We start from the raw sequence: 27,443 nt of genomic DNA, 5'->3' as shown, positions 1-27,443 counted from the left end.
CACCAATTAAATAATGAGAGTGCGAAGCGCGAGCTCAAAATTTTTGATATTCCGACCGTGAGAATTGGACAGTCTTTAGAAGCGCGTTTTTATTTGAATAAAAAACAAGTTGTGTGTTCACAAACAAACAATGCGAGCGCGAAACACGACGTTGATTTTTTTTATATACTGACATAATAAAGAAGTATTTTGACAAATTTTGGTAAGAATTTCCAAAGAGGATAGGTTTCTTATAATTATTAATTATTATTAATTACACATTGATATTTACTAAAATCAATGAGGAATTATCGGTCAAAGTAAAAACAAAACCACTGAGAAACTCATTACCACGGAAACAAAAACAATATTGTGTCATTTTCCAGCTTTTGAATGTTGACCTTTCCCCACATTTCAAGGTACTGTACCTCATGTGAACCATAATCATATCATGTAGGGTATCATCTTAAAGAAAATTAAATGATCTATTCATTGATATTAATTACACATTGATATTTACTAAAACGGAGAAGGCATTATCGATGAAAATGAGATTTCCAAACTTTTTTGAGGAGTTTATTTGGTGTATATTGATTTAAAAACGGAAAGTTTTAGTACAACATGATTATATATCTTGTTAAATTTTTTAAACAGACAATGCGAGTACCACGAACAATGAACACAAGCCCTGAGCAAATTATGTTTCATAAAGTTATGAAAAAATTCTGATGTGATACAACATGACATAATTATAATATAACATCATTTTTTCAAACCCACCATGGGCATTTATTATATACACAACTGAACATTCAAAATCACATCACATGTTAAACATATTTCTTTTCAAACAAATGTTCCAAATTAAATTCTCGACGAAATTTTCCTGTTTTTTTTCTAATGAGTATATATTTATAAATGCACCAAAAAGCAATTGTAAGAAAAGAATCTAGTCCGGTTTCTTTGTGTGTAAGTAAATACAATTCTGTTATTTGAAGGTCGACATTGTATTCAAACTTAGCTACTGTTGTCAAATATGAAAAATAATCTCTTATTTAGTTTACACTTAACGAAATCATGTACATTATCTTCGTCCACGTAACAATGCGGGCATCTCCCATCTGTTATAGCATTCCATTTAAACAAATTCTTTCTTACTGGCAACGAATTCGATATAACTTTAAAATTGACTTATTTCAGTCTATTTTCTTTACAGTGAAACAAGTTTCTTTTAAAAGTAATATAACATTGCAATGAACAATACTTTCTTCTTTCCCACTATGTTTATCTTCCTTCCTCCCTCTTTTTCTTCTTTACCCCGTTTTTTTTTGTCAGCCGATGGGGGGGGGGGAGGGAGGGAGGAAACGTACCCCCATGCCCCCCGTAGTTACGCCACTGCGCTGATATACACCCATGTTCATTCTCATGAATAATTGCCATCTTCATTATTTCTTTTTCCTTCTTAAGGAATCTCTTTTGGCAATTCAGCGACACGGGAGGGGGGAACAGCGAAATTGCTAGATTAGATGTGAATTCCAGAGCCAAGAACACTGTAAAACGTCAAGACGCAAGTGCACTGGGCCTAGAGCGATGCGCTGATGATACCAGTAAGTAACAACCAAAAGATGATTGTAATAATGATAATTTCAATAATAACAATACTAATATTAAAAAAAAATAATCAGTATTTATAATGATAATAATAACAACAAAAACAACAATAATAATAATGGTATGCAGCGCAGTTACTATGAACATATACTTAAATGCTCTTTGATGCCTGATATATCATTTTCCTGACCGGAGGTGAGCCGCCATATCGGCGATAATGCGTCAACATAAATCTTATCGGGTATCCATTCACCCTAAATGGGTCTAGTGGGTAAATTTCTTGCTGAAGGATAGCTCGCCATTGCTGGGATTGGAACCCATTCCTTGAAAACAGGAACAAGTAGAAAAAGTCAAGCGCAACTTGAATTTTAGCAAAATGTTCCATGACAAACAATACGGGTGCCAGCGGCATCTGCCTAACTGGGAAGGTTACCAATTTTCATCTTTATAGCATTTATGTATGACCCTTAGTAAGGAAATGTGCGTCTGGTTGGTCGTTAGTGGTAGGTGTGGTCAGGAGGGCCTAGAGAAGGACTCCTAAAATTAGGCTAGCCTACACTTTAAGAACTGCGGTGTTAAAACTGACACCAATTGGTGTTAATGGAGGACCACACCCTGATGTGTACAAATTACACCCTAGAGATTTAACATACCAAAGAGTGTAAATTTATCAACAAAAGGTGTTGTAATAAGGTGTAAAACTAACACCACCAATTTAACACCGGTGTAAAATAACTGGTGTAGTCCTCTATGTACACCGGTTAACACCACAGTTTTTGCTGTGTAGCTCAAAAAGAAACCTCATGAAATTGTCTTACTTATTTTCGGGGTCATTGAAAAATATTGCCAGACATCTTTCGTGGATGCCAGTAGCCGCCATACGCAACAAACAAAAAATAGAAATCTGAAGGGGTCTAACCGTTACATTAGCGTAATGCACAAGTCAAATAGTAAAGGAATATATCCGTATGTTTAGTCTCAAAATTCAGATTCTTAAAATTGTGTTTGTGCTGAAACTCTGATGCACCCAATGCCCAAACTTCTGCATGCAGATGCAGAAAGGGGCTAATGATTGGGGTGGGGATGTTGGACAGGAAGGTTGAGGTGGTAAGATGGGAGAGGAAATACACAAGAGAAATGGTATAGCTTTGGGAGGGAGGGATCCCTTAAAGATGCAACCCCACCCCCCCCCCCACCCACAACAAAAATTAAAAAAAGAGAAAAGGTTGAAAGATCATCACCATGATTAGGAAATTTGCCCCTTAAAACTGCAAAGCCCTAAGTTTGCTTCTAGACTAGAACTTTTTTGTGTGTGTTGGGGTGGATGCTTATGAATTTTTTACGTTGGTCATACCAATGTAATGGAAATTACCTATATCTTCATGATCTTGGGAAGCAATGAGGGTTCTATACTTCCATGCAGCTGGGGATCGGTATTTGTATTACAGTACTACTCGGAAATGTTTATCGGAACCATTTCGGAAGTTAAGTCTATATATTCAACCCTTTTCAGCAAATATTTATTTTGTGCTGAATTCTTGATCTGATTGCAGACTGCATAAAAGATCGATAACAGGGAATTCGGTGGTGATGGGGTAGATGGGGCGGTTGTACTTTTGAGGGAGTGGGTGAAGGAGTTTTTTTTTTATTTGTGACGTCATAGTGCGAGTAGCTCCCAAAAATATCACGTAATATAAATTCGATAGATCTGTTTTTTTTTTAACTTGAATGAGTATGTTCTCTTTTTGTAAATGATGGAGTTGAAGGGATGTGTCTGACAGTATATCTACCCCATAAATAAATTTCAACGTTTTAGAAAATTGTTAGGTCTCTGTATCATCTTTCTTTGTACGTGGGCAGCGCAAGACGGTGGGCTGCCGCCGGTCGTCTCAAAAAGCTGTCCCGCTACAGATCATGAACAGGATGTGTAAGTACGTATCTCGTTGGAACACAGCTACCAATATCGAATCGTTAGCATAATAATCTGCTTAAATTGACTAGAAAACGGGATACATTTTACCACCTTTTTATACCTTTCCTACCTCTTCTCCTCTTTTACTTTTTCCTCTTTTTCTTTGCTCTTTTTTTTTGGCTGTTGGCAAGTGGCGGGGTTCCGCGGAATCAATGGAACCCCCCTCACCTGGCTACGGCCCTGATTACAAACGTATGATGCCTCTAAATTGAGGGTATTGTAAATTAAGGATACCGTAATTTACATCTGTTCTCCTATCCATACATCACAGCATTATCTGCACGTGGTCATGAATATTTCATTAGGTGGTGCCAAGCGTAATCACAGGGTTCTTCAAGGCAACATCCAAGGTATCAATTGGTGCCAAGCGTCACGATTTCACACACCACTTCCTTTTTCTTATGTTGTCACATGCCCGGGGGGCCACTTCCATTGACGAGTGAACAAGTATTGGCGTTTGAAACCATTTCATTAGGCGGTGCCAAGCCCAAGCGTAATCACAGGGTTCTAAACACGTATCTTTCCTAGATACCCCTTTTTCATTATTTTTTTTTGTGTTTTTGACACCCTTTTCACGTTACGTACGTAACGTGCCCTATCTTGAAAAGACATTCTTTTTACGTGTTTTTTGGTCGCGTATGGTATTCACTCATTAATGTAAGTGGGCCTCCCACCCCCCGGGTCACATGAAATCCTGATTATTCATGTTTTCATGATGTAACCCCTTAAAGGTCAAGTCCACCTCAGAAAAATGTTGCTTTGATTCAATACAGAAAAATCAGACAAGCACAATGCTGAAAATTTCATTAAAATCGGATGTAAAATAAGAAAGTTATGACATTTCAAAGTTTTGCTTATTTTCAACAAAATAGTTATATGAACGAGCCAGTTGCATCCAAATGAGAGATTCGATGACGTCACTCACTCACTATTTCTTTTGTTTTTTTATTGTTTGAATTATACAATATTTCAATTTTTACGAATTTAATGAATAGGACCTCATTGCCTGAAGCACAATATGTTAAAATAATGGAATTCCACGTGTTCAAGGAGAAATGAAACTTCATTTCACATGACAATGACGAGAAAATAAGAATATTTCCTATTTTGTATAATGAAATACAAAAGAAATAGTGAATGAGTGAGTGAGTGATGTCATCAAATCTCTCATTTGGATGTAACTGGCTCGTTCATATAACTATTTTGTTGAAAATAAGCGAAACTTTAAAATGCCATAACTTTCTTATTTTACATCCGATTTTGATAAAATTTTCAGTTTTATGCTTGTTAATTTTTCTCTTTTCATTCAAATCAAGTTTTTGTAAGGGTGGACTTGTCCTTTAAAGATAAAGTCAGTTGAAGCAATGAATATCTAATGTATTAAATCAGTTGCCATTCCAAACATATGTAATAAAATACAAAAGAACAAGCATGGATACATCATCGGTTAGCTCATTTAATACACGTCGTTTCACTGATATGAAAATCTTGATAACGTTGGTGTTCCTTAATCCTTCCCTTCATGATTTTGATCTATTTTTTCCAGTATTTGTCTTATTTTCTTATTTGTGATCAAATCGTATTTTTCTCAGCCAGGAGCACACCTTTCATTGTCAAGCTTTCATGTAAAATATATATGCACAATTTTCATTTGTAGATTCGTTGCCATTTTTTTTCAGCCCGTTTGTTTTACTACACGAACAACCATAGATTGGGCGTTATCAATTCTGACGGGAGAGGGGATACGACAATCAAGGTCATCTCTAAACCGTATTCGGGCCACTCACAAATCAGCAAGCATGGGAGCAAGCTGCTCTGGATTGGTTATGAATTGGTCTCTAACACTTACTATGTAAAACGCATTTATGAGTACGATCTCAAGTTCTCTACTATTAGTTCCCTCAACAAGACAGTGATACTGAATAACGGCAGCAAGTACACCATCGAGAACCCAGTCGCAATGAGGATAATTTCAAATAGTAAGATCAATAGTTTGTTCACAACGGTGGCGTACATGGAGGAGGGGTGGGGTTTGCGGCCATGGATCCCCCCCCCCGAAAAAAATAATAACAATGATAAATAAATAAAATCAGAAATTAAACAAAAAATCTCAAGATCAAAATCATAGTCAAAATCTATCACATTTAGATTATATTCTAGGGGTAAATTGTTTTGCTCTTTCGGTCCGCTCGCTCGCTTAGCTGCTTAAAAACTATGCCCCATACGAAATGTCTAGTTCCCTTAAAATGTTTGGAGCATTACGCTGCTGGATGCAGGGGTAGAGCTGGAGGAGGCGGCGAGGTGGTACCTGGAAATAACTAAGTGCTACAAAGTGTGTTCACATAGTAAGTCATGCCGTTAGAGATCTCGTCCACGCTGTTAAAGTACTGATATTAAACAGTGTGAGTATCATTTGTAATCCATGGAAACTTTGGCAGTGTGAGTGCTCACATTGTAGGCCTATTCACAAAATGATCAAAGTTAGAATTGTGAAGAAGTATACATATTTTTTAACATACGGGGCATTGTGTTCATTCCTGCAAGGAATAAGGGCTCATCACAAATGTACTTCATGATAGGCCTAATAGTAAAGTCCGAGTTCTTTTTTTTAGATTTAAATTTTAATTTAGATTTAGATTAAAATTGTAATTTACAGTGAGTAATCACTTATGTTCTTAGACAAAGATGAACTAAATCTTGAACGGTGGATCGGAAAGGCTACAAGGCAGTCGTGTTAAAATGACCTTAAACCATATAATCGGAAAGTCAACCACAGATTCAACGAGGTTTTGTTGCTTGTAGAATCGTTTTTTCATATGCAGAGTAGGTCTGTAAAGATCCATGATTCTTAAAAGTTCACGTAGATAAAACTCCCAGCCAGACGAGTCATACTAATGTGTATTATAATATAGCATTGGATATCTTTCTCTTTATTAATAGTTTCGTATGACGAACCCGTTGCCATAGAAGGATGTCCTGAGAACATCGTAGCTGTGATTGACGACAACGCCACAAACACCGTTAACACATCGTCAGTAAACTGGACTGAACCTGTTTTAAACAGCTTCTCCAGTTGTCCCATAATGGATTTCAAAGGACCAGGAAGCAATGGCGGGGACTACCCTATTGGCGTAACTGAGGTGTCTTACCAAGCCAGAGATGCTGCAGGAAACACCGATAGATGCTCATTTAAAGTGACGGTTCGAAGAGCCCAAGGTGAGTTTCACTTCCCACATCCTATTCATTGCCGTTCTTGATGTTGTTATAACTACATTAACCCGGCATTAACCTCACGTTATTACTAATTCAAGTAAAAACGATAGTAAATTCAGTAGTCAGGATCAATACGGGAATGAACATTCGATTGAAAAGAGTTCTCGTGCACGGCGTGTTGTCACTACAAGTCGTTTTGTGAGCTTAAAGGTGGCTGGATACTATGAATTGGAAGGCTCTCTCAGTAGCTTGCAACACATTATTATACAAAAATTATGCTATGATAAAAAAAATCTTCACACCTTGTGTATATTCTGTCCATGCAGAGTCCAAAAACACATAGATCAATGGGGGTGCAAAGATTCGATTGCAAATCTATTTTTTCCGGGGGGAAGGGGCATTTAATAAATTTTGACTTGAAAGTCGAACATTCCCGGCACACTTTGTTATCACACACAAAATGCGTACCTTACTAAACAATTGGGACCTTTCGCAATCATCACGGACGCTAGTATTAGGGTCCCCTAACACAAAAGTTAACGCTTAATCATAAACTTTGATTTTTAAGATTGATTGTGCATTACAGTCAATAGAATCAAACGTAGAAAACTGCTCTACGATCAATGCTAAGCTTTGTGTAACAGGGGGGTTACAGGCCCTACAAATCTGCTTTTCGTGTGCAAAATCCCTTTCCGCGACACCCGTACCGCATGCATGCATGTATATTACGACTGATGGCTGGAGATATTCAAAATGCAGAACTTAAAATAGATTTATGACATGGAGAAGAAAGTGGTTTTTCAAACAAATCGAGAACATATTGAGTGAGAAAAAACTTACTGAATGAAGGCTTAAATATAGATCATTACAGTCCATCGAATCGATATTACATTTAATGTGGATTATTGGTGGATCACTGGCAATTGATTTCATGGATAAGATCAACCTCTCCAGCCGAACATTTCGCATGCGTTGATATGTACACATCATATGCGATACCTTTGAATTCGTTTCCTTTTGTTTCTTTTGTTTCTTTGTTTCTTTTGTTTACTCCTTATACACAAACGATATGCCTCTCGCACACGATGTGAGGGGCATTATGTTTTACATTCCCCAGAAATGGGATTAGATTCAAATTACGGGGGGACCACTTCCATTGATGAGTGGATACCAGGCACGACCATGGGGTTTCGAAAAGTACCCTAAACATGTTAAACAAGGGAAGCAATTCTTTTCCAGATTATGAAAATGCATCTCTTAACAAGTATTTGGCTTGTGAAACCCTACAAGTATTGAATATATATCCCTTATTTCAGCATTTTAAACATCGTTTTGACACCCTTATAACGTTACATAGGCCTATATACGTAACGTACCTGCCCACTCTGTCCCCTTTTACGGGTGGTCGCTACTCGTATCCACTAATCAATGGAAGTGGGCCCCCCGGGCGGCCTCTCGAGCTCTAGGAGGAGTCAAATGTGGCTTTGGAAAGTCGCCCTCAATCGGATAAATCGCTGTTACCGTAGTAGCAACCAGAATTTTGCACACGAAACGCATATTGAATGTTTCCGTCGCAGATGCGAAACGAAAAAAAAATCTCATGTCACACAATTTGCATTGCAGGACTGATTTTACGACCATGATGACGGGCCCAAAAAGTCCCTTCCAAAGTCAACGACCGTTGTAAATAAGCGTTCGCGCCTCAAACGAAAGGTCGGGAATGAGTGCCCGCGCGATGCGCGAGCTGAAAATGTTGATATACTGAAATTTAAAATGGACCAGTTAAGGACTGTTAACAGTGACCCATGAAGAGGATAAATGTCTCTTCAAACAGATAATGTAAAGTGAGTGTTTTTTACATTTCGACCTGAAAACGGAATATTCTAGCACTTTTATTATGTACAGAATAGGTATCTAACTAAACAAGAACGCGAGCGCGATTCGCGAGTTGAATTTTTAAGTACAGGCCTACTATTCTGAAAAGTGGCACCTGTTAAGGACTATTTGCATTGATTCATGAAGAGGATACATATATCTCACCAATCAAATAATGCGAGTGTGAAACACGAGCAAGAAATTCATATAGGCCTATATTGACCAAAAGAGGAACGTACATGTTTTAAGAACGTTGTAAGAAAATCACGAAGAGGATACGTATGACAATTATACATTTTGCAAGCGCAAAACGCGTGCCTATTTTTTTACATAAACTAAGTCAAGTAATTAAGGTAACCTTACTGAATAGTTAATTCGGTGGCGATGCAGGCGCTAAAACTTTTGAAAAAATGACATGCAAAATGAATATTTCACGGACTATTTGTAGGGATTCCACAGTAATGTTTGTGCGCATCATGATCTGTCCATATTTACACTCTGCGCGCTGACGTCAAAATAATTGATGAACAGGTGATTGATCAGCTGAAGTTATGATATAATTTCTTCATTATCTGCACTCTACCTGCAGATCCGATGTGTGATTTTATGAAGCTAATAAACTGGAATTATTCCATGGACCTTTTTTTAAATACCTCTACAATAAAATAATTACTCTGCAGTGCTGCAAATTATGATGAATATGACCACTAGTTGGAATAAATGGGACTTCTTAAGTTTGCAATGTTTGTTATTGATTTTTTTTTATCTTTTACACATTCTTAAGAATTGACAGTGCTGTTGGGCTTGAAAAAGCAAACAAATATAGCAATATAAAGAGATTCTCCATCAGAACGGGGGGGGGGGGGGGGGGGTAGTCAAATGTAGTGCTGTATGCACAAGCTTGGCCAATTTTTTTTTCAAACACCCCCTCTGTGTGCAAAATTACCCTTAAACACATTTTGGCCCCTAAACAAGTTGTCGCCAGAGTATAACCCCGGGGAAATAGTTTGGGGAAAAAACAAACCCTAAACACGTTTGGCCCTGCGATCGACCATTGACCAGTCTTTCAAAACTTCCCCTTTTTAAAAAAAATCGATGTTTTTGATGCACGCGAGGCCCCCGTCCAAAACTGAAAAACACCACCGTTTAAACAGGGGTGATTGTGTAACTGGAATTTGGAATTTAAGTATTATGAAAGCATGAATGTGGTTCGTTTTCAGATTAATATAGTGATTGGATATAAGAATTCAATGAAGATATATATAACCAGACTTGTGTTACTGGGATGGTATATTCCTACTCTGTTCCTGAATCTACCACTATTGGATTTGGCGCATTACTGTGGTGTTAAAACTGACACCAATTGGTGTTAATAGAGGACCACACCCTGTAGTGTTGAAATTACACCCTAGAGATTAAACATAGCACAAAATAGCGTAAATGTAACAACAAAAGGTGTTTTAATAACACCTATAGGTGTAAAACTAACACCACCAATTAAACACCGGTGAAAAATAACTGGTGTGGTCCTCTATGTACACTGGTTAATACCACAGTTTTTACTATGTAGAAATAACAAACAAAGAAACTAAGACACAAAGCAACAACAAAAAAACGAGTTAGGCGGCTGAACGGAAGCGAAAGATAATATTTCTCCCCAGCCCCTTTCCTATTGATGAAAGCTAAAATCAAACCGATATTGTTTCAATACTAGTTGGTGTTGCTTTAATGCCTGTCTGGTGTTAGCCTAACGCCAAACAGATTTTGTCTTAGGTCTTTTCTGGTGTGTTCCGATATAGATACCAGGCTGGTATTAAATTAACACTGGCGTTTTTTTTTGCCGTTTTGAAATAATCTAAATTTTGTTCTTCAACAAGTACAAAAAAGAGACATTCGCTTTATATTTGAAAAAAAAGGTTCCTCTCGTAGAGGTGTAGTGGTTCAGTCGGCAGAACTTTGAACCAGAAGGTCTGGGGTTTGATTCACATCCTATCACGAATGTTCAAGCGTAGCCGAGATAATGTCGGGGTAGTCGCATCCAGCGCTATACAAAAGTTCAATAGTTTTTCTTCTTCTTCTGTTCGTACTGCCAAGCTTTGAAGTCGAGAAGATGAATAATCGGCTGAGAGAGTTTCTTCGACACCACTTTTTTGTTTGGACTACCGTACTTGAAAATTTCACCAAAATTCCGCAGTGTGCCTATCTCATGCTTGAGTAAAACCCGAATGTAACCATTGTTTCTCCTTAATCCCTAGACCTGTCACAGAATTTCTTCTATATTCAAGTATTGTTTTCATTAATATCTAAAAACTTAGGAAGTATTTTTTCTAGGTCAACGAACATTTTTAGTGGCTTATTGTTGGTTTTAGGGTGGCAGGTAACATGTACAAAATTTCGTTTACCTCATCATGGTACCGTTCACATGTTTTTTATCATTATTATTTCAGAACCTTGTTCTGACCCGTGCATGAATGGAGGGACTTGTGTGGAAGGCACTTGCATTTGCAGAGAAGGATTTGGAGGTACTGCATGTGAGGAGAAGCGTAAGTGTTTTTTGTTGTTGTTGTTTTGCTATTGTTTTGTTTTACGTATCTTCTTCTGGGCGCGTCGTGGTCTAGTGTTTCTGACTCTGGCCTTACAAACAGAGGGTCGTGGGTTCGAATCCTAGCCATGGCGTGTTTTCCTTCACTGTCCACACTGTGCTGCACTCGACCCAGCTGAGGTAAATGGGTACCGGCAGGAAGTGATTCCTCAAAAATCTGGGCGCACCAGAATCGGTAGACTTGATTAGCCGGGGTAATATAGGAGCGCCTTGAGCACCTAGCAGGGTGGACACGTGCGCTATACAAATCCTATATTATTATTATTATTACTATTATTATGACAAGAAGAATCGAAAAAATATCTTAAACACACAGTATGTCAAAGTGGAGTGCCGGCCAACTTGACCATGCTATAAACTCAGGTGCCGAGCTGTACAATAGCGGATCGCACTTTTTATGACAAATGTTTATACTGACTTATAAACACAAATTGATTACTATGATTTCATATCATTTGTGTCTTTATGTATCTTCGGTTATGGTTAGGTTTTAAGATTGACAACTAATCTTTAGCCGGGGACGAGTTGTGCCGAAGTGCCTACTTGACTTGGACCCATCAGAGTGTTGCGGTCTAGTGGTTTCACACTTATTATTATCAGCCCTATAATACTATTGTTATTATCATTATCATTATGTCATTACAAACATCATCATCACCGTCTTCATTATCATCATCGTCTTCATTATGGGCGATTTTAGACGTCCGGATCAAAATGCAGTTGTGTTTCCTGTTTATGTTTCTGCAGTTACATCAGTAACGTGTGACAGTGACTCGATGACCGTCATCATAAGTAATGACCTTTTCGTTGGTATTGGCCCGGAAGATGTTTATTTTCGTGACAGTTCCTGCCCAGCTACAAGTAGCACTCTTACTCATATGACCCTTTCTACCAACTACGATGAGTGTCGTACCACCAGAACGGTAATTTTTTTTTATTTTTTTTTTGGTGGGGGTGTCAGAAGTACTGAATTTACTCTGACTATGAATAAGGTTCTACTCTGCAATGAACACGCAGTAACCCGAAATTAGACCACATTATAGTCAAACTGGAATAAAGTGATTGGAAATGGTTTTTCAATTGATATGAGTAGGTATGAATGTCAACATTTACTTAAAAAAAGAGTTAGGAGGAATATAGGCTGGGGAAAGTGGATTTTTTTGCAAGGTTCTGTGCCCTCTTTTATATACCTTGTAATTGTATCTCCGAGGTAAAATATTGCAGGTAAGTGATCTTGGTGTCAAAATGCACAGATTCTTGCAAGAAAATAATAAAGTAAAATTAAGCTCTTAGAATGCATATTCTCCAATACGATTCAAGATCAAATATCAATGATAATGAAATAATGATATATCATTTCATGTAATAATGTCTATGGAGAAGTCTTAAAGGACAAAATTTGACTTTTTCTTACTGGGCTTTTTTTTCCAAAAAAGCATACATAACGGCTCAACAGCGGATCTGAAAAGGGAGAGAAAACGACAACAAACGGCTAGTTGATCACTGCACTGAACAGCAACTTACATACTTTATAGTCTAGGATAGAAGAGGCATAACCTTGTTTTTTATATATACAATATTTTTTGATGGATTCTTGTCAATTCGAGGGTGCTGATTACGAATCTGAATGATGCCACTCGTGTAACCTTGAGCATTTTCCGCAAATTGGCAAAATCCAATATGGCCGCCAAAATATGTAAATTACCCATGAAACTCATAAAATTGTCCGCACATTGGCTGTGAAATGCATGAAATTGTATGGCAGGAGTGAAATACAATCTTAAAAAATAATTTTTGACAAAAAAATTATTTTCCTGATATTCAAAATGGCCGCCAAAGGCCATGGTATACACTATCATGTACAATACGAATAGGTAAAACTAATTTTCACAAAAATGAGCACTAAACTGAAAAATCGCGATATATGAACTAAGTAATATATGCAAATCATGTTTACTAATGAGATATACTATTTATTATGTCAAATATGGGAACATTGCTGTATTTTGATATCTAAAATAGCCGCCACTGGCCCAAACATCATTGAGTACAATCAGGCGCGCCGGAACACTCAGTTTTGGGGGGGCAAAATCGCGAAAGGGGCACAATATTTTTGACAGCGTGAGATACCGAAACGATCGAGCGGGAGAGGCTATGGGACCCCCCCCCCCCCCCGGTAAGGATTTTGTGTAAAATGGAGTATAAAAGTTGCGTTTCTAAGTGCATTCAAAAATAAATTTCTTGAGAATTAAACAGTCTTGGAGTTCTTTTTGCTCCTTCTGTTTCCTCCCTTCTGACCCAGCCTGGTGTTTCTTCATGACCAGGGTCGCAGTTCCAGCAAATTGCGAGCCTTATTGCAAACGAAATTGTTTCAAACCAGTGTAATATAGGCCAAAATGTCAGATCTTGGGACTGAAATTCCCAGTCTGGTAATAGATTTGGTTCTGCTTGAAACGAAAGTAGTTACCACTTGCAATAATCACACAATCATTCAATATCTATATGTAGCATAAATTTAATTCAGAGCGACCAGCTCTATAAATGTACATATAATTAAAGAAATTGAATAATCAGAATTAAATCATGAATCACATGCATATCAACATAACATCAAACTGTATTCAGCAGTTAACATCAGCATGAATTAACCTATACTGAATATGTTGCAATAGGTATCTAATGAGAGTGATTTATTTATATTTAATCAAGGCCTAATAATTCGGCATCCAAACGTGACAATATTCTTGGTTATTAATTCCACCAATTAAGTTTCATCAAAAGAGGGTTTATACTTGGATGAATACCTACACTGGACCGTAGTATATCTAATCTGGTTATAATTTAAATAGTTCAGAATAAGGACCCCTTCGACATCGTCAATGACTATCGTTGGTCCGATGAATATAGTCGTCTAAGAGCAAACTGCGGTGGCTTCGACGGCGCGAAGTAAAGCGAGCGAACTCTCGACGAAAAGCCAGTCCAGATTCGCGGACGAAATGATGAGGGCTGAGAGCCACAGTACGAAGATTGCTACGATGAATCACAAGTCACGAACTCTGAGTTCAAGATGAAGTACGAGCCCAGCTCGTCCAGTTCTTTGGAACAGTCGTGCCTGGTGAGATGAGGGCAGATGTGGTGGCTTTACCTGGCCTGTGCTGCCTGGATCCAGCCTGCCAACGATGGGGATTAAGACTCCGCTGTGCCTGCACTACACAGCCTGCAACATACACCCAAAGTAATGGCCTACGAGAACCACACCCTCACACTCTGAGTTAAGACCAAATGTGGAAGGGTCTTCCTCTCCCGAGAATCAAACGATTTCGGTAAGGATTTTGTAAGGATAACGGTAAGGATTTTGTGTAAAATGGAGTATAAAAGTTGCGTTTCTAAGTGCATTCAAAAATAAATTTCTTGAGAATTAAACAGTCTTGGAGTTCTTTTTGCTCCTTCTGTTTCCTCCCTTCTGACCCAGCCTGGTGTTTCTTCATGACCAGGGTCGCAGTTCCAGCAAATTGCGAGCCTTATTGCAAACGAAATTGTTTCAAACCAGTGTAATATAGGCCTTTTAAAGACTTTAACATGTTTAAGATGACAAACATGACCGTACGCAGCCGGGGGCCGCCGATCGAGAGGGCAAAATTCACCAAAAGTGTGCACGAAATCCTTCAATTTCATTCTAGAAAATGCAAAAGCTCTCCCATCACAAATCCCCTCGCTCTTACGTTTCTTCGAAAATTTAGGTCTTGCAGCCCCACCCACTCCCGGGATGCTTTTTTTTTATTTTGCAAACGTCCATGAATAACAAAAGCTGGGATGAACCAGAGAACATAGCTGCCATCTCGATCTGATTAGTAACAGGTAATGGGAAGAAGTTTTGGAATCTAAAATACATAAGTGCTATATATGAGCTGAAATAGTATCAGACAAAACGCCTTCCAATCATGCCAATGAAAAGGAATAGAGGAAATACGGGGCTGTGAAAATATCTTAAAGCTTGTGTATAGTTTTGGTAAATCCACCAAAATGCACCTATCACTATTCCAATTCATTGCTACCTAATATGAATGGATATGCCCTATAACAGTTATGATGTGGAGGATATGAAATGAAAATGTGTTTTACAGGATAAATTTTGCGATTTTACATGGAAATTTAACTTGATCGGGTCACCCGATCAAATTAAAATATCTGTGTGTTCTTGTCTTTCAATTAAATCCTATTCCAAATCATGGAATGGGCTGAAACTTTCAAGATATGTTCTTAGTCTGTAAATTTTGGATATCTAATCACTAAATTTATAAGATAAGTGCCTAAATGCCCATTTTTTAAATTTAAAACAAGCATCGCCGACAGAGGGCGCTATATATCCAAGATTTTAATATTTGAAATTTTCTCAGAGAAGTGCAGTTGGAAAAATATCTAACGGTCTCTACGCTTCATTAAGACTGTCATATTAGATGATATTCGATTATCAATCACATTATTGACCCTATACCAAAGCTATACACCCTCTTTAAGATTTTTTTATAGTAGAGCAGTACTGTAACGCTTATTTTTTTCTTTTATATTCTTTACATTTTTATTCATATCTCGGATAATATGTTCCGGTCAAGAAGACACTTTCACAGATGATTTTATTTTTTCATGTCTAAACATTATCTCTAAGTTGCTTTCGAGTGGGATTCACCATTTTTACAAATTATAATCCTCTACACATGATTATTCTGAGTGTAATTTTCTGATAACATGTCTATATTGAGTTGAAATGACCTTGGTATTTTCTTTAGGGCACTGAATTGTTATTATTATTTGTTTGGCGTCACCTGTGCCTGGGAGGCGAAAAGTGAACTGAATCACTATGATCCACAGGTCTCTCCTCCCGATATAACTGATGGGGGGAGGATGCAGGTGGACCTCGACACCCTACTCTTATACGAATAGTGCAGTGGGTTCTTAACGTGCCAAGGTGGTGACTCTCCTCTACACGGGGCCTCCATTTAACGTCCTTTCCGAGGGACGGAGTGTTTTCCATTGTAACAAAGCCTGCATCTATGAAACATGGGAGAGACGTTTACACACAACGCACTGACTTCAGTCATCCGCCAAGGGTGGACTCGAACCTACGATCTTTGGTTCGACTTCGACGGGCAGACGCGTTACCGACTGAGCCAACACCACTCTCTTGTTATCACTGTATTAACTCAATTTATATTTAGTTGAAAATGAAATAATTGAAACAAGTTTCTCGAGATGTTATGGTTTCTGGGCTTGACAGCTATGACATAGATTCCATATCTTACTCGAGTAACTAGTGTTCACGCGCGTTAGTTATATCGGGTCCGGTCTGAGCGTTTCTGGGCGACCGCGCGTTTGTTAGACGACACAGAATTATAAACCTAATCATTGGTGGACCACTATCAATTTGCCATTCGCTTTTAGTCTAAAATGTATTCATTAAAAGGTTAAACGTTATCACACTGTAATAAGATGGAAAAGGGGCTTATCAAAGCTATGTTTCACAGAGGAACTGTTTGTCAAAAGACGCGAGGCTTACTATGATAATGTATTTGCCCCGTCAGGGGCAAAATTTTTTCATTTTTGACAATGGAAATGACAATTTTCAGGCAGAAAAGTGCCTTCATTTACTTTTGTCCTAAAATAATTTATCATTTTTCATCTTTCAGGGGGCACGTTGGGGGGGCAAAATCTCGTTTTGCCCCCCAAAAATTTTATTTGGGGGGGCAAGTGCCCCCCCTGCTCCCCCGCTTCCGGCGCCCTTGAGTACAATGGCAATAGGGGCCAAAAAAATCACAAGAGTGATCACTAAAATGCTTATTATGAAGATTAAACAGGTGGAATACTGACTATAAACATAATTATTAACGAAATATATTATTGATATACCATGTATGTGGTGAATGTTGTATTTTGATATTCAAAATGGCTGCCAAAGGCCCTAAAAGTATTATGCACAATGAGAAATGGGAGAAAAGAAATCACAAAGAGTGAGCGCTTAAAATGCACATATATGTCATAAATTATAAATTAAATACTGTCTAAAACGTATTTTCTAACGAAATATATCATTCAGGTTTCAAGTTTGTGTGAAAAACTGCATTTCGACTTTCAAAATGGCCGCCATCGAAATTAACTGTATCATATATACTGCAGAGTGGGAAACCAATATTCACAGGAGTGAGCACCATAAATGCACGTAATAGTGATCTATGAGTAAAATAATGTCTGAAAGCATAATTTCTATTAAGATATATCATTTATTCTGCCATTTAGGTGATAAATACGGTTATTTTAAAGTCAAAATGGCCACTACAGTCCCTTACGGTATTATGTACAATATAAATGGGAACAAATCATTTCAACATAATTTGGCTTTGCTTGGTCAAATGGTGATGTATGAGTGGAATGTAGTCTGAAAACATGATTTATAACAAAATATATCATATCTTATGTAATTTAGGTGATAAATACTGTATTTCAACATTCAAAATGGCTGCCATATGCCCTTTTTGTGAACATTATTTGTCTCCATCCAAATTGTTTATTATACGATATGTGCCAATGGTGGCCATTTTCAATTTAAAAATGCAGCATTTATCATCTTAATTATACAACATTATGATATATCTCGTTAGAAACCATGGTTTTAGACAACAATTCACCCTTACATCACAATTCACAATTATATGCAATATTTCGAGACAAGAAAAGCCAAATTCTGTCAAAGTTATACGTTCCATGTTACAATGTACACAATACTTTTAGGACCTATGGCAGCCGTTTTGGATTTCAAAGTACAGCATTTATTACCTCCACTATGTCCACTGCCAATATGTGATGTATTTAGTTAGAAATAATGTTTAAGACAATATCTTTACTCGTGCATCACAGTTATATGCATTTTATGATTCTCACTCTTGTGAATATTAGTTTCCCTGTTTGCATGTTACATAATTTAGTTAGGGCTTGTAAAGGTTATTTTGAATGTCATGTACAGTATTTATCACCTATATGGAATAAGAAATGCGATGATTAAAAAAAATGTTTTCAAATAACGTTTTACTCATACAACAGGGTGATATGGATGTAATGGTCAAGCAAATCCAAATTCTTACAAAATTTTATGTCCCAATTCACACTGTAGATAATACTGTTAGGGCCTATAGGGGCCATTTTGAATTTCATAATACAGTATTTATCTCATGCATGACAAAAGAAATGATATGTCTTGCTTATAAAACATGTTGTCAGACAATATTTTACTCATATATCACAATTACATGTATTTTATGTTTCTTACACGTGTGAAAATTAGTTTCTCAATTTGCATTGTACATGATGAATATAGGGGCTATGGCGGCCATTTTGGATTTCAAAATAAAGCATTTATCACATAAATGGCATATTAACAATTATGTTTTTAGTCAGTATTCCACTCGTTTATCTTAATAATATGCATTTTAAGGCTCAATCTTGTCATTGTTTTGGCCCCGGCCATTGCCATTGTACATAATACTCTTTGGGCCAATGGCGGCTATTGTAGATACCAAAATGCAGCAATGTTCCCATATTTGACATAATAAATAATATATCTCATTAGTAATGATGATTTGCATATATTACTTCGTTCATACATCGAGATTTTTGCAGTTTAGTGCTCATTTTTGTGAAAATTAGTTTTACCTATTCGTATTGTACATGATAGTGTATACAATGGCCTATGGCGGCCATTTTGAATATCAGGAAAATATATTTTTTGTCAAAAATTGTTTTTTAAGATTGTATTTTACTCCTGCCATAAAATTCATGCATTTAACAGCCTATGTGCGGACAATTTAAGGGGTGTTTAATGGGTAATTTGCATATTTTGGCGGCCATAATGGATTTTGCCAATTTGCGGAAAATGCTCAAGGTTACACGAGTGGCATCATTCAGATTCGGAATCAGCACCCTCGAATTGACAAGAAACCATAAAAAAATATTGTATATATAAAAAACAAGGTTTGGTCAATTTTCTGTGGGGCCTATCCTGGACTATTCATTTTCGTTCTCTTAAAATCCCTCCTTCCAGCCAATACCACACTTCATGGTCCAGCAAACTCCTCTGTCTGCCTTGGTTGCTATCCGTGCCCGGGGGGTCAAATGTATGGCTAAATTATTTCCAAACAAGTTTTTCGCAAGCTTTATTTACACATTTTGCCCCCTAAACAAGTCGCCTGAATATGACCCAGGGGAAAAAGCTTGGGGGAAAAAAACATACCCTGTCTAGTCTTAAAAAAGTCTTTGGAAAAAAATCCCCTAAATACGTTTGACCCTGCGATTGAGCATTGACCAGTCTTTCAACACTACCCTTCTTTTGAAAAATCGATGTTTTTGATACCCTTAACGAGTGCACGCGTGGCCCGCGTCCAAAACTGAAAAACACCCTTTTAAACGCATTTTTTTCGTCACGCGTGTGTACAGTAATATATTTAACTCCCCCCCCCCCCCGGAACCGTGCATACATTTACCTTCTGCTCTCATCTCTTCCACCGAATCCATGATATCGTCCTAATGTAATATTTGACCAATGAAACCATGGTCTAGACACCAAAATCATATGTCCTAGGTAGATATGTAATGAGCTAGGTTCATTTTAAGTATCAACAGCCATTTTGAACTCCATTTTTGGAAGCCATCTTAAATCATGGACACAGACCACTGGTTGTCCTGATGCACTAGCCCACCCCTTACAACCATTCAATAGAAATGAAATTAAAGATGACTTGTGTATTTTTAGCCTACGGCAGCCATTTTGCGCGCCATCTTTTATTTTCCAGGTACCCTTGAGTGATGAATTCACTCATACTTCTACCAGCATATTATTTTAACCCTTAGGCCATAGAATATGAACCGAAATAGGATTCTAGGGTTGATAATGAGTGAGTTATATCCATTTTCCAGTAAATGGCGGCCATCTTGGACGCCATCTTGAAAATAAATACTTTCCCCGGATGTTGATTTTGATAGATTTTAATATGTTATACCTTGAGTCAAGTACTGCTAGAAACAATTGAAAAAAACTTTTGTTGGCATTTTTCCGGGTCAAACCATATATTGACACGTCGACATAACTTAAATCAGTCTGAAATCTGTCTGGATTTTTTTTTTCTCTCTCTTGTACTCTGGCTCCTCCAAAAAAGCAAGCGATCTCCCACACATACCTCCCGTGAGCTTAATGGTTTATCCGACCCCCCCCCCCACAATCGGCGATTAAATTGATTTTTTTTTCATTCATTTGTTAGAAATCGTACCAAAGTGGTGTTGATCACAAGATTCTATTTATTTTCAAGACCTGAATCAATGTATGTAGGCCTGGATTTTTATGAAAAAAAATTGTTTTAATAGGAAAATCGAAAATTCATTTTCGGCATGGGACCGCGGGGATACTTAGTATAAATGTATGATACGTATGTTACGCGGTAGAGACCCCCAGATTCGCCCAAATTTTCATTCCAGAGCATCACCAATTAGAATGCCATAGAAATTCCAATTGTTCTCCCGTTCCGGAGACCCTCAGATTTGTGGTTTCTCGTTCCATTCATACTCAGCGCACACCTAGTTACCAATAATGGATATAGCACTTCCATTTATTTGAAAGCAGGATAAAAGAGCATTGTAGATTAAATGTCTTGCTCACGGACATAGGTGCCGCGCCCGGGGATCGAACCCCGGACTTTCCATGTATAGCCAGGCGCCTTAGACCATTCGGCAACGGCACCTCCACACTTGACTGCGTTCAACGATAGCCAAAATTCTGCACAGTGACTTGGAGGCCGCTGATTGGTTCATCGCACAAGAACGCCATGACCAATATCATGCATATTTATATAACGCTCCGAAACAATTAGCAAATGTTGATACTAAATCAGTTCCGGAGACACCCCCCCCCCCCCCGCCATCTTAAGACCAAAATTTAGTTCAAGAGCCCCCGATTTTCGGTTTGGGTGCAGAGTGCCCAACCAAAACGAGTGTAAGAATATCTACAGGCGACCTGACTGGCTGTTGCTTCCATGTTACACAGGCGCTCTCGATCTTCTATGTGGCTCTCGACGGTTGCAAAAAATCGTCCCAACCCGGAGATGTCGCTGTTAACATAGTACCAACAAGAAATTAACACATGAACCGCAGACCTAATGTTCCCGTTGTTTTGGATGCAAAAGGTCCGGATGAACTTGTTGCGTTCAACATAATTATTCCGAATCGATTACATTATCACCAACATTCTTACCCAAAGTCATGTTTGTTGTTGTTGTTGTAAAGTTGTGGGGGGTATGAGGGTAGCTGTTTTTATTCGTTTATTAATATTAATTTACATTCCACGTCATCTTTTCCAATTTTCCCTTCAGGAAAATGCCACAACCATTACATTCTCGAATGTCATCGCTTACAAACTTGAGCCTATACCTGGTACTGATATTACTCGTGAAAATCAGAGGCAGATTGAGATTTCGTGTTCCCTGGACAAGACCTCACAGGTTGGGCAGTCTTTCAAACCAATGGTCGGTGAAATAAAGTTTAGTGACAAGGGTTCCGGTCACTTCCAGCTGTACATGACAAGGTTCAAGAACGAGTCCTTTGATGAGCCCGAAGATGCCCACGCCGAGGTCTGGCTAAACCAGGCGCTCTACTTTGAAGTCAAACTTGAGTCGGTAGAAGAAGTTGGTATGTTTATCGAACGATGCTGGGCGACAGCCGGCCAAGAACATGATTCAACTCCAAGCTATGATCTTTTTACCGACAGGTTAGTATACCTTTTTACTATTTTCTTTGTAGCTACATGTAGCATGCTTGTAAATTTTATCCTGGCCGTGAAAACAGGGGTCCTCTTCTCTCGGCGAATAGATATGAAGATTATTTTTTAATGATGGTAGAAAGTTAATAACTGAACAAATCAAATTATGGTCATAATATTGGCTTTACTGCATACTTGAAGAATCCCAACTTCTGTATTCTTCAAACCAATTACTAATATAATATATCATGAAATTATTGAAATTGTAAAACAAATGTAAAAACGATACGATTCGTGGCCTTGATTATATCACAGTGGAAGAACTCAAACGAGCAATAAATACCATTGTATCTTCATTATATGATATAATTAATGGTACTATTCAATTCAATTATTTATTTCATTTCCATTCAAAACATAATACAAAGTAATATAAAGTAATACAAATCAAGTACAATTTTACAGAAGGGCATTCTTAATTCGTAAAACAAACATAAAACAGTATAATATAGAGCATAAATTGAAATGGAAATTAAGCAGGGTTTACGTCCAAGTAATATGAAAATATCGAAACTTACTCGTGTATATAAAAAGGGCGACAAATATAAATAATTATCAACCAATTTCAGTACTCCCTGTTTATGCAAAATTGTTGAAAGGTACGTTTACAACAGACATATATCTTGTATAAAAGAATAAAGTTCTTTATACTAAAAGTCAGTACGGATATAGAAGCGGACAATCCTAAGCTATATCACAATTCATTCTGAATATTGACGAAAAAATGTGTATTTATAGACTTGACAAAAAGATTTGATATTTTTAAACATAAAATTTTAATTTGCGTATTGTCTCACTACGAAATTCGAAAAATTTCGTTACACTGGTTTATTCATTACATACATATTTTTCGGCAACAGTATGAATATTTAAATACCAAAACATTACTCCAAATAACGTTAGGATGTGGAGTGCCTAAAGGAACAGTACTTGACCCGCTGCTTTTTAATTTACATAAATTACATCAACTTAAATTCCGTTAAGTTGAAATACGTATATACTATTTACAGATGATACTTTTATTTATCTAACAGGAAATTATACTGACATTCTTCTATCTTCCATGAATACACAATATCAAAATATTGATATATGAATGAAAGCAAACAATATGATTTTGAATGTTGAAAAACAGAATACATTATATTTGGTAGCAACTCCAAAATTGTATATAACAATAGGCCACTATTATCTAAAAACAGTTTCCTTGATGTCAACGAATTTGATTTTAGGTGTTACGATCGATCAAACAAAATACTCACATCCCACAATTAACAAACTTGCAAAATGCATAGGAATACTCGGTAAAGTTAGATTTCTGTCACAGGATGTCGCTAAGGTCTTGTATCACTCATTAATAGCATTATTTTTATCTTACATTAATTTGGTGTGGGGATTTGCTCGTAAAACCAGTTTAAGCCTTACATATATGTTAGGATATTCATATAATTACTCATTCTGATTATTTGTCTTATACAAAGGCTTATCAATAAAATATGTATATATATATATATATATATGTATATATATATATATATATATATATATATATATATATCTATATATATATATGTACGGATTCATGAAATATCTAGTACAACATTGCTATGTATCACTGTTACAATAATCTTCCTGGAGCATTCAAATCGTTATATTTTTTTTGCTTACGTAATAAAGATGTACTTACCTACAATACTCTTAATAATGATAAATATCATCCACATTTAATGTGGAAACAGGCCACTAAATAATCTATATTTTATGAAGATGAATGATTATGGAATCCTGTACCTGATTACATAAGCCATAGAAAATCTTTAAAATCAATTTAAGAGAAATACGCAAAATATGTATACATATGTTCAAAAATTTTAATGTAGTCGCCAACTCATATATTTCACTTATTTACTTGTAAAACTGCTATTAATCTCATTTTCTTCTTCTTCTTCTTCTTTTTTGGGTGGGTATTGTTGTTTTGCTATATGTTTGTACGATATGAAGTGGACAATTCTTATTGCAAGGAGCATAGTTTTTTGTCTTTTTACAACGGAATATCTCTTGACAAGCAGTTTCGCTTAAACATTGACCCCCCCCTCCCATAACGTGTAATATTATAAGTATCAATGTAATATTATTCATGTTTATTTTGAAATGAATAAATAAATAGATAAATTAAAATAAACCCCCTTCTTTTCATTCAATAGATGTCCTTCCAATATTGATGGAACTGTTCAAGTCTTTTTTCCGAACGATACGGATCGAGAAGGATTTAAGTTTGATGCATTTACCTTTGTTGGACGTCTGGACATGGTAATTCAAGTATGACTGAGAATAGTTTTGTTAGCATGGTTAGGGCGAAGGTGGTGGTTCGGTGTTAAGTTGGCAGAGGCAAAAATGGCAGATGTAAAAATGGCAAAGGTAACAATGGTAGAGGTAAAAATAATACTAATAATGATAGTAATAATAAAGGTATATTTACCCGGGTAGCCGTTTCAGTTCCGAAAACTGTTCTAGCTCCCAGCGGGCCCTGCTATTACTATCACAAAAGTAAAATGGCAGAAGTAAAATGATAATAATAATGATAGTAATAATTAAGGTATATTTACCCGGGTAGCCGCTTCAGTTCCGAAAACTGTTCTCCCAGCGGGCCCTGCTATTACTATGGCAGAAGTAAAATGGCAGAGGTAAATATGGCAGAAGTAAAATGATAATAATAATGATAGTAATAATAAAGGTATATTTACCCAGGTAGCCGCTTCATTTCCAAAAGCTGTTCTGCCAGCGGGCCCTGCTATTACTATGGCAATGCAAAATGGCAGAGGTAAAACTGGCTACGGTAAAAAAATGGCAGAGGTAAAAATGGCGAAAGTAAAAAGGCAGTGGCAAAAATTGCAGAGGTAAAATGGCGCAGGTAAAAAAATTGCAAAGATAACAATGGCATGGGTAAAAATGACAAAGGAAGAAATGGCAGATTAATGAATTAACAGTCTTAAGCACACATGCGTCAAAAATATCAGACTAAATCCCTGCATATGCGGACATAGATTAAATAAGGTTCTGAGAAGGCAATTAAAACTATGTTGAACCTAATGGAAAGGATATTTTGTTAAAGAATAGATTGTCTGCACCAAATTGGTAACCCTTGGATTGGCATACCGTATTTTATTTTCTGAACTAACGGCCTTACTAAATGAAACAAGTTTAAAAAGGTAAAAGATGTTTTCAAATCAATTTTACTAGCTAAATTCTACGTGTTCTTCATGATTAAGGTCCACTTTTATTTCAAAGTTCTGTGCAAATAATTTTTCACGAACTTTTCAAAAGTAAGTGGTGCTCACTCAAGCGGAAATATTTTTCGACAGTTATATCATTTGCTTAAATGGATCTGTACCAATGTTAAAAATGTGCAAAAATCTTCAGGATTTTACAGGATTTGTCTAAGTGTAATTTTGTTGATACGCACTGTCGTGCACAACGTATGGGACAGTTCATATGACCCCAACGATCGACAACTTTTAGTCCAGGAATAATAATGTTTGACAGCAAACAAATTGCAATATAATTATTTAACCGCAATGCATTTCCATGAAGTCCCCACAAGGACATACTTAAAGTGATTGGTTAACATTGGTTTGACTTTTCAAAAATCTGAGCTAGAAGGTCACACTTGTCACCTGTGCCTGTGATATGTTACAAAAATGAAGCCGAGAAAAAAAATTGCGTTTGAAAATAATTATTTAGTGCTTCAATATAAGGTGACCGGAAACACCATCTTAATTTCATCCCATACACTTATGTGTATTATTTAGGCGTCTATAAGACGCCTATTCACAAAATTGGGGTTCGCCTTGTAGTTTTAGCTTTTCATTCTCAATAATGGTTGTTTTCAGGGTTTTTTAGTTCTAATACATGTACTTGTACACATGTTTCATCTTGGTTTGATAATTTTTTAAATCGGCTGATCACAAAGTTAAACAATACCTTTAAAGTCCAGAAAATTCCATGCAGTGGAAAAACGTCTAATTTGCATAATCACAAATAGCGGCTATCGTGAAAATTTATCATGGGTATTGTTAGTCTGATCATAGCACTTTCGAAAATTCTGATCAATTCATTAAACTTTCACGTTGTATCTTAACCATAGGCTTCATTCTGAAATTAAAATGTAAGCCAGTTTTGACCTTTGCTGACCTCAAGAGGTCAATGATCCTAAGGTCAACGACCTCGAAATATCAGAAAATTGATGTTTTGCAACATTCATTCATGATAAATATGATTAAAATAAAAAAAAAAGTTTATCAAATAATGGCTATCAAGGTATCCTAATATTCTAGAGAGAATTTGTGCAATATGAGTTTTGAACTTTGACCCTGGAGAGCTGGCATAGGTCAATGACCTTAACATTTTAGAATATTTACGCTGAGCATCACTGATTTATGATAAACAAGCCTCTCGTGTACAAATTGCAATACAATTTATATGAGCACAATGCATTTCCATAAAGTCTCCAAAACGACATACTGAATCTCCAAAAAATCCAAGAGGTGAAAAGACGTCTAATTTGCATAAATCCAAAATGGCGGCAATCATGAAAATTTTTCAAGATTGGTTGTCGTACAAACTGGTCCGGTCAAAGCACTTTCAAAAATTACCATTAAAGCATTAAACTTTCACCATTGTTATATCTTACCATAGGCTTCATTTTGAATTTAGGATGTAAGCCAGATTTGACCATTGTTGACCTCTAGAGCTCAATGGCCCTAAGGTCAACGAACTCTAAATATCAGAAAAATTGTGTTTTGCATTATTTGTTAATGATAAAGATGGTAATAAGTAAGAATTTCGTGTTTAATCGTAGTAGGAAAAAACACTGCTCTGATCATTGAAACTAAAATTATGATTAAAGCATTAAACTTTCACCAGTGTTATAATTTGTCATAAGATTCCATTTAAAATTGCAATGTAAGTAAAAATTGACCTCTGCTGAACTCTAGAGGCAATAAACTAAACGATCATTGCCCTCTTAATATGAGAAAATCGATGTTGCATCATTAGTTATTATAAACGTTGTTAGCTTGCGAAAAAGGTTAATTTTAACTTGTAAGGTCCTTTGATATATAAGAGAAAATTTTCAAGAATTGAAAGTTTTGACCTTTAACCCCGAGGGCTTCAAAGGTCACTGAATTTAAAATATTAAACTTAACTAGTTTATTTTCCACCTTCTGCTGTATGAACAACCCAGTTCAAGCCACAGTCAAATGAGGACTTTTCCCATGGACTTCACCTTCATTCTAAAAATTCGAATGTTAAATCAACATTTGAAAGGTTGAAGGAGTGAC

The 27,443-nt window shown here is 36.7% G+C and overlaps 1 protein-coding gene across 2 annotated transcripts in view; it reads left to right on the top strand.

The window, feature by feature from the left end:
* Window positions 1-27,443, top strand: part of LOC121417231 (uromodulin-like) — a 33,789-nt gene that overhangs the window by 538 nt on the left and 5,808 nt on the right. Inside the window, exons 2-8 of one of the 2 annotated variants that reach the window (XM_041610859.1) lie at window positions 1,447-1,586; window positions 5,242-5,541; window positions 6,503-6,778; window positions 11,098-11,193; window positions 12,000-12,175; window positions 21,659-22,053; window positions 24,309-24,414. In XM_041610859.1, coding sequence (XP_041466793.1) covers window positions 1,447-1,586; window positions 5,242-5,541; window positions 6,503-6,778; window positions 11,098-11,193; window positions 12,000-12,175; window positions 21,659-22,053; window positions 24,309-24,414 — 1,489 coding nt within the window. Of the gene's footprint in view, window positions 1-1,446; window positions 1,587-5,241; window positions 5,542-6,502; window positions 6,779-11,097; window positions 11,194-11,999; window positions 12,176-21,658; window positions 22,054-24,308; window positions 24,424-27,443 lie in introns of both variants that reach the window. The other variant, XM_041610860.1, reaches the window with a different exon arrangement.

Source organism: Lytechinus variegatus, chromosome 6, assembly GCF_018143015.1.
Source record: "Lytechinus variegatus isolate NC3 chromosome 6, Lvar_3.0, whole genome shotgun sequence".
NCBI classification, from domain to species: domain Eukaryota; kingdom Metazoa; phylum Echinodermata; class Echinoidea; order Temnopleuroida; family Toxopneustidae; genus Lytechinus; species Lytechinus variegatus.
The sequence above is the reverse complement of the archived record's forward strand: the minus strand, read 5'-3'. Positions and strand labels throughout refer to the sequence as shown.